The sequence below is a fragment of the Oncorhynchus clarkii genome, chromosome 31, assembly GCF_045791955.1.
Source record: "Oncorhynchus clarkii lewisi isolate Uvic-CL-2024 chromosome 31, UVic_Ocla_1.0, whole genome shotgun sequence".
Taxonomy (NCBI): Eukaryota; Metazoa; Chordata; class Actinopteri; order Salmoniformes; family Salmonidae; genus Oncorhynchus; species Oncorhynchus clarkii.
In genome coordinates this window covers 5666534-5675358 of record NC_092177.1, presented here as the reverse complement: position 1 = coordinate 5675358, position 8825 = coordinate 5666534, and the positions used below count along the sequence as shown (strand labels likewise).

Here is an 8825-nt window from a genome sequence, read left to right as displayed (position 1 = left end):
GTATATAGCCTCTCTACTGTATATAGCCTCGCTACTGTATATAGCCTCTCTACTGTATATAGCCTCACTACTGTATATAACCTCTCTAGTGTATATAGCCTCTCTACTGTTATTTCCACTGTCTTTTTACTGTTGTTTTATTTCCTTACTTATCTATTGTTCACCTAATATCTATGTTTTACTTACAAATTGCACTGTTGGTTAGGGCGCACGTGACAAATGAACTTTGATTTGATTTGATAATAATGAGTTTTCAAAGTGGAAATTTCAAACTTCAAAAGCTTTTTTTTAAGCATCAAATACACTCCAACTTTTACATGTCCTGCGTAGAAGGAAAATCCCCCTGCATCAGGGTGATCAAATTAAGGTCCTACATTTCCCCCAGAAAAAAATTAATTAGCCCTTTTAAATTGGTTTCCTTGTCAAAAGGACATACAACTGAAAGACAATCACCTGAAGGGAGGTGCTTGGACCCCATTTACACTCTCCACTTACACCTTTTTTTCAAACACAAACGAGGAACAAAATGTACTACTTTAAACTGCTGTCACAGACGCCATAATGACACAGATACGAAGTTGATACCTTCCCTCGGAAACATGGTTCCTACCTTGTCCCATAGGCGTAGTTTACATCTTGCGCTAACACGTGGGTTTCCTGATCTGATCAATATGATCCAATCACTATCTGATCGAGGATTGTCACCTCTAGACATGGTATCACTAGCCACTTTAAACAATGCTACCTAATATAATGTTTACATACCCTACATTATTCATCTCATATGCATACGTATATACTGTACTCTATATCATCTACTGCATCTTTATGTAATACATGTATCACTAGCCACTTTAACTATGCCACTTTGTTTACATACTCATCTCATATGTATATACTGTACTCAATACCATCTACTGTATCTTGCCTATGCCGCTCTGTACCATCACTCATTCATATATCTTTATGTACATATTCTTTATCCCCTTACACTTGTAAGGTAGTAGTTTTGGAATTGTTAGCTAGATTACTCGTTGGTTATTACTGCATTGTCGGAACTAGAAGCACAAGCATTTCGCCACACTCGCATTAACATCTGCTAACCATGTGTATGTGACAAATAAAATTTGATTTGATTTTGATTTGATTTGATATTAAAAGGTGTCTCTTGTCCAGTCAGTGTCCGCTTTGTGACCAGATTTCCTTGTATGCTAATTATTTAACAGATACATTTTTCTAAGTAATACTTATTTATTCATTTTTTTAGACATTGAAGCCATAAATGTCAATGGTGTCACCTGTCAATGATTTTGACCATTCTGATTTAAATGGTTCCACCGTCTAGATCCGTCTTCACATGTGGTCAGGAAGATGTGTCTGTTAATCGTTTACACCTGTCTAAAAATGTGGGCACAATCAGAATATTGACAAAAAATCATGAGAAAGGAGTCTTGTAAACACCAGGTATGAACGGGGCTAAAAAAATAGCAGAAACTCATATCCAGGGCAACATACAGACACAAAAGAGGACAATGAAGTCGTTTTATTTCTAGATCTGTACGCAGTGTAAAAAATCAGGATACAAATCTACATTTCAATATATTTGTAATATTCCAAGCTGAACGATCCTCAGTGTAAACAGAATAAAGTCCTGTTGTTACGGATGAACTCAACAGGCCATGTTGTGAAAGAGTCTGTACACATGGTGTTAACGTAGTAACGCAAAGCTTTAGTAATGTTCTCAATGTCATACAGGGCCGGATTTCCCAGACACAGATAAAAGCCGAGGTCTAGTCCTAAACAAAAAACAAATGTGTTTCATGGAGATTCTCAATTGAAAGTGTATCTTAGTACAAGACTAGACTTAATCCGTGTCTGGGAAACCAGCCCACGGTATATTTACAAGTCAGTGGCAAATAAAAAAAGAAGGGCATATTGTTTAATTACAATGTGACGTTAACTAGAATGCCAAAAATATAAAACCAACATCTGGAGATGACAATAAGGGTTTAGGAATGATGTGAGGTTATAAAGATGACTGCAATTTTGACAAACTTGCAAACAATCTTTACAGTAATGCGAAATATCAATATGATATATTTATATATTCACGAGTGTGTAAACGTAATTTTTAAAACATGGTACAAAAGATTTTGTGAGACAGGCTAATGACTTTGGTGTAATTCCTCTATAGCTTCCAAGAAGAAAAAGAAGAGAACAAATATTTAGAAAAATGTCCTTTAGATTTCTTTCCTTTCTAAAAAAAAAACGATATCCATTATGAGTAACTTCCTCAAATTGGTCTGACAAAGCATCCCGGTGTTGTACTTAACAAACTCATCATCTTCAGTATTATTCACAGTGGTCTTTCTTAAAAAACTGTTTGTCCAAGAGTAAAAATCATTGGTACCGAGCACCTTCACCCAGGTAGGAAGTGAACCAGTTATCAACACAGAGGTATTCATTTCCAGTTGGCTAAAAGAGAGATATATATATTTTAGAATATGAATCAAAAAAATATTAATATGTGATGAGACAAATATAGAATGCTACTGTATAAATGTAAAAGTATCAATTAAACCCCTAAGGTCCATGCCCGTGCACCTGTCGGATATCTAATTAGCATAATACAAAAAAACTCCAATCAAAATCGGTCAGTTTAAGCTAGGGATATCTGTTTTTTTGTGTGTGTTTTTGTTGCATTGGATGTATCTCAATCCACCATATCCTCCTATTTCGACAGAGCTAGACTAATGCTTGTCAGACCATGAGACCCCCCCCTAAAAATAAAAACATTTTGTTTTTTCTTCACAAAATCTCATGCAACGTCCAAACTATTATGACCCCTCTATGTAAGGATGAGACTCTCACACACATGATGGTGTTCTTCATTTGGCTCTACAAACCCCCACAAGTTTCTTAGGACTTCTCTGAACTCGGTACAGCTGATCTGCCACCTGCTGTCTGTAGCGTCCGAACAGTTTGGGCTACACACTAATATGACTCATCTGTGTAAAGGTGAGACTCTCATTACATGTCTCGCAAAACTCGTCTGAAAGTCCCCCGGTATCAATTGAAAAAAAATTATGGAAGTATAGTGTAAATAGAGACTGTTCAGTGCCAAAAATAACAAATGTTTCCTGGTCTTTCTTATACCTCTAAGATATAGGAAAGACACTTCAGAACAAACTTCCTTTAGATTTTGTTTTGGGACTATCTGTTGTTCTATGTAGTGAATCTGTTATTAAATGCGTTTGTATTAGCTAACAGCAGGCCAAATGGGTCGTAAAATCCCCCTCCCCTGGCTTAGACGGGGTTTCCACTCTTATGGGTTAAATGTCATTTCTTTCTTTGTATCATATAGAAAACATTATTTTCTGACAGACCATATCAACAAGAGTGTGGCAGAGTTTCCTACTTTTTGAACCACTACTATGTAGATTGTTGATCCGTAGATATGGTAGAGTACATTCTCATAATCACAGAGAAAATCCTTGGACAATGAAAATCACTGTTGATAGAAACAATGGTTTGTGAGGAATGCAATATAGGTTTGCCTTTACAGTAGAAAAAAAACAAACATATTCTTAGCGACATCAGTGGTGACATCATATCCGGTTTCCTGTGTGTCATTCCAGGGCGTTGTAGGGAGTTGTAGTCCTCAAGGTATTCTCACAACTACAACACAGGCTCCGGCCCTTCCGATGTTGAGATTGACCTCCTATTGGATACATACAGTACAGGGTGATTAAAGGTCACACAGTCTGTCTTAAAAATAGATTTTTAACAGTAAGGAATTGTACCAGGCTGATTCAAGTTACCTCAGTCCATTCATTGTTCTGTGCATCATAGGACTCAACACTGTTCAGGTAGGACGTTCCATCGTATCCTCCGACAGCATATAGCCTGTCTCCTAGCAGACAGATACCTACAGCATCCCTGGGGACACTCAGAGAGGACACCGTGGTCCATGTGTCTGTTTTGGGATCATACCTGCAGTGACATAGAAGGGTAATGGGAAATACCTGTAGAAGTATAGTGAGCCCTGGGATATTTAAGAGATACAGAGCAAAGAGCACAACTTGTATATGGATGAATTCAACAATATCTTGTGATTTATTTTTATGTGTTTTTTTTTTCAATTTAATTGTTTTGACATGATGGTATTCTGTGCAGTGTGTATCAGATACGGGTTGATTATTTTTTTATTTTTTTTACAAAATAGCCACCAGAGGGTGGCAGAAGCCAGATAATCACACTGCTAAAACCAACTCCCATGGAAAGAATGACGTGTCTTGGGTTTGCCCTGTACATGCAGACAGAGACAGAGACAATGGCCATGTTAGAGAGCATAAAAAAAATGTGACGCATTGTGTGTAAATTGTGACTTGACTGACTGACTGATCTACAAATAAATAATGAGCAGTTATTTATGACGCAATGTTTTTTGTTGTTGTAGATCAGTCTGTCGGCAGTCGCCTGCACCGTCAGCTGCAACTTCAAACAAACACAATGGGTGCGTTGCAGCCTTGCATCAAAATGAACTACTCAGTCTTATTTTACCCATGATTGCGTCACAGTTTTGATGCTCTCGAACACGACCGAAGTCTCAGAAAGCACCACAAACACACCCACAACCTAAAATGTCTCTGTGTCTCCTCCATATGTATAGCTATACTTCATCGTCATAAAATTCCTGAGTCTATAACAAGACAGTTGGAAAAAACTATGTAGACTTTTTGTTGTTGTTGCTCTAGTACAGTACTGACATAGGCTACATTCTGCCCTCCTCCCCAAAAGTTTGCACTTCCCTTTCTGCAATAGATTTAAAAGCATTGGATTGGTGTACGCCTTGGCTAGAGGGAGTTTCCACCATTGTTGAATGCATTTTCAGGAAGTGTGCAAGTCCCAAGAATCGAAACGCAGCCATACTGTAGAGTAAAACTATGTTTGTTGACCTCTCTACACAGTCTGGGGAGCAAGTGTTTTTTTTTACCTCTCTACACAGTCTGAGAGTCTGGAGCAGTGGTTGTTTACCTCTCTACACAGTCTGAGAGTCTGGAGCAGTGGTTGGACGCCGGGGCATCATGACCACCCACAGCATATAGGAAACTGTTGTACGTGGCCACACCCACCCCTCCTCTCCGCTTCGCCATGGGGGCACACATACTCCACTTGTTGGTGTGTGGATCAAAGCATTCCATCGACCGCAGACACGAGCTCCCGTCCCGACCGCCAACTGCAAACAATCTGTAAGGACAATAAAAGCGTTACAAATCTGACTTTGGATGCTGCTCAGAAATTTATGCTTATTTCTCTTCAAGAAATGTTGTGTCGGTCATTCCTAGAAAGTATTGTCTTTTAAGGGAGGGAGAATCCCAGGTTTCCTTAGCAGATAGGGATGAAGGATTGTAGAAACATCTTCCTTAGCAGAGAGGGATGAAGGATTGTAGAAACATCTTCCTTAACAGAGAGGGATGAAGGATTGTAGAAACATCTTCCTTAGCAGAGAGGGATGAAGGATTGTAGAAACATCTTCCTTAGCAGAGAGGGATGAAGGATTGTAGAAACATCTTCCTTAGCAGAGAGGGATGAAGGATTGTAGAAACATCTTCCTTAGCAGAGAGGGATGAAGGATTGTAGAAACATCTTCCTTAGCAGAGAGGGATGAAGGATTGTAGAAACATCTTCCTTAGCAGAGAGGGATGAAGGATTGTAGAAACATCTTCCTTAGCAGATAGGGATGAAGGATTGTAGAAACATCTTCCTTAGCAGAGAGGGATGAAGGATTGTAGAAACATCTTCCTTAGCAGAAAGGGATGAAGGATTGTAGAAACATCTTCATTAGCAGAGAAGGATGAAGGATTGTAGAAACATCTTCCTTAGCAGAGTGGGGCGTGGGTTGTGGATTTATTTTTGCTTCCTTAGCAGAGAGAGATAAAGGATTGTAGAAACATCTTCCTTCCTTAAGAGGAGAGAGATGGCGGATTGTAGAAAAGTCTTCCTTCCTTGTTTTCTATTTTTCACCCAGATGCAAGGAAGAAAATCGAAAAAGGTTTTATAGAGTGAAAACACACTGCAAAACAGCACTTTGTTGTCTGCCATTATGTAACGTAGAGCTGTGGTAGTCTAGGCCCAGGCTTACACACAAAGAAAAGACTTCTTGTTTTTATACGAAGATTAGACCTTAACCAAAATGTTTTACATAACAAGAAACAGAACTTAGTTTTCCTGTTGTGCTGGTTATTAGCTTCTAGTGTGTACAGTACATACGTAAGAAATTCTCCTTTTCATTTTGTGATTTTATGTCATGAATAAAGCTTGTGTTTTAGTAACAACTGATACTGTCATAATGTTTTAGTACTACAGCCACTTACTTTCCGTTGAGTGCGGTGACTCCCATGGTGCTGCGTGGGGTGGACATGCTGGCCACGTAGTTCCACTGTCTAGCCTGGGGGTCCCACCTCTCCACCGTATTCAGGTAACTCCATCCATCATGGCCGCCTACTGCATACATGGGGCCCTCCAAAACTGTTATACCTGGAGAGTTACAAAGAGGAGGGTACCATCAACCAGAGCATACAGTGTGTGTGTTTGTGTGTGTGTGTGTGTGTGTGTGTGTGTGTGTGTCCACAAGAATAGTAAACAAACAAAAATGTGACATTTTGTTAGTCCCCACAAGGTCAAATGCTATTTCTAAGGGGGTTTAGGGTTAAGGTTAGGATCTAGGGTTTGTTGTAGGGTTAGGAGTTAGGGTTAGGGTAAGAGTACGGGTTAGGGGTTAGGGAAAATATAATTTCGAAAGGGACTGAATTTTGTGTCCCCACAAGGTTAGCTGTCTGTCTGTCTGTCTGTCTGTCTGTCTGTCTGTCTGTCTGTCTGTCTGTCTGTCTGTCTGTCTGTCTGTCTGTCTGTCTGTCTGTCTGTCTGTCTGTCTGTCTGTCTGTCTGTCTGTCTGTGTGTGTGTGTGTGTGTGTGTGTGTGTGTGTGTGTGTGTGTGTGTGTGTGTGTGCGTGCGTCCGTGTGTGTGTGTGTGTGTGTAAGATGCTCAACCAGAGGCATAAACCACGATGCTCATTCTAGAACAGTTGAAGTGCTGTTAGATGAGTCACCATTGTGTGGAACTGAACACTGAACAAATGTAGTCTATTCTATTCTCTTAAAACAGACTTGGGTTCTAGTACTATTTTAAATCATTTCAAAAAATTATATAATTTCCCATTTGTTTAGTTTAATGGAACCAATATAATAGCCCATCCATAATAGTCCATACAAAACTGCCCATCCAGCACCAGGCAGACCAGGGCCAACATAGTTTTAGAAAGATGTCAAATACTACTTGAGCACAGGTCTGTTCTCCAAACAGGATATAAAACAACTGTGTTATTACTGGGGGTCACAGAGGGGAATGGTTTTCTAACAACAATGAATATAGGATGTTACTGTACAACACAATAAATGGATTTATATAACGGCTGGTAATGTTCGGGTTTAGAGTTCAACATTACTCTAAAGGGAACTTCACCTGTAAACATTCTACATTCCCTATGAATAACAGTTCAACTGAAATAGATATTTAAAAAAAAAAAAAAAACAGTTATTGTTGATTTGAAATATGAATAAGTAGTTCCTTGTTTTCTGAATGCACACAACAGGACGTAGGCTTAGCAGGGAGGCTATGTAGCTCCTCACATCTTCCCAGTTAAACCGTGATCACCACAAGCAAAGTATGAGAGCTATCTGCTACAGCCCCCCGATCAAAGGAGACTAAGGCAATACTATTCACTGTAATCTCTGGGGCAAACGTGTTCACCCATATCTCAGAAAAGCCAACCACAGACAAGTGAGATGAATACTTGACTACATCGCCTCAGTTCACACCCATAGATCTATTTTAAATGTGAATCGAACCATTCCTCTGATATGAAACGTATGAGAAACGGCCAGGGAAAAGAGACAATCAGAGCAGGCGTACGGTAGCCTGCCAAGGTTTTACATAGGAACAGCTTGTGCTACAATAGTATAGGTATGAATTGTAATCCCACTGAGTTTGTGCTACAATAGTATAGGTATGAATTGTAATCCCACTGAGTTTGTGCTACAATAGGATAGGTATGAAATGTAATCCCACTGAGTTTGTGCTACAATAGTATAGGTATGAATTGTAATCCCACTGAGTTTGTGCTACAATAGGATAGGTATGAAATGTAATCCCACTGAGTTTGTGCTACAGTGGGATAGGTATGAATTGTAATTGTTAAAGTTTTTTTTTACAGTAAACCCACCGAGTCCGTGTCTGTGTGTAGACATGGGAGGCATGGTGGACCAGACATTGTTGAAAGGGTTGTAACACTCCACCATGTTGGAAGTCTTCAGCCCGTCTCGCCCCCCCACCACGTACAGCTTGTCGTCGATCACTGCCACCCCGAACTGCAGCCTCCGGCCGTTCATCACCCCCACCTGGATCCATGTGTTGGTCCGCAGGTCATACTTCTCTATGGTCGTAGATCCTATGGGAACACACAAGGAGATCTATACATCCGATAGGAACATACAAGGAGATCTATAGATCCTATAGGAACACACAAGGAGATCTATAGATCCTATAGGAACACACAAGGATATCTATAGATCCTATAGGAACACACAAGGAGATCTATAGATCCTATAGGAACACACAAGGAGATCTATAGATCCTATAGGAACACACAAGGAGATCTATAGATCCTATGGGAACACACAAGGATATCTATAGATCCTATAGGAACACACAAGGAGATCTATAGATCCTATAGGAACACACAAGGAGATCTATAGATCCTATA

At 39.7% G+C, this 8825-nt stretch overlaps 1 protein-coding gene across 4 annotated transcripts in view; it reads right to left on the bottom strand.

Annotated features, from left to right (window-relative positions):
* Window positions 1–1528: 1528 nt before the first annotated feature.
* The window catches only part of LOC139390548 (kelch-like protein 4), a 65284-nt gene continuing 57987 nt past the window's right edge, over window positions 1529–8825 (bottom strand). For 3 of the 4 annotated variants that reach the window (XM_071137743.1, XM_071137742.1, XM_071137741.1), the window contains 5 exons: window positions 8286–8510; window positions 6378–6540; window positions 5038–5250; window positions 3822–3993; window positions 1529–3721 (listed from right to left, as the gene is read on the bottom strand). In XM_071137743.1, coding sequence (XP_070993844.1) covers window positions 3662–3721; window positions 3822–3993; window positions 5038–5250; window positions 6378–6540; window positions 8286–8510 — 833 coding nt within the window. In that variant the 3' untranslated portion in view covers window positions 1529–3661. The remainder of the gene's footprint in view (window positions 3722–3821; window positions 3994–5037; window positions 5251–6377; window positions 6541–8285; window positions 8511–8825) is intronic. The other variant, XR_011629524.1, reaches the window with a different exon arrangement.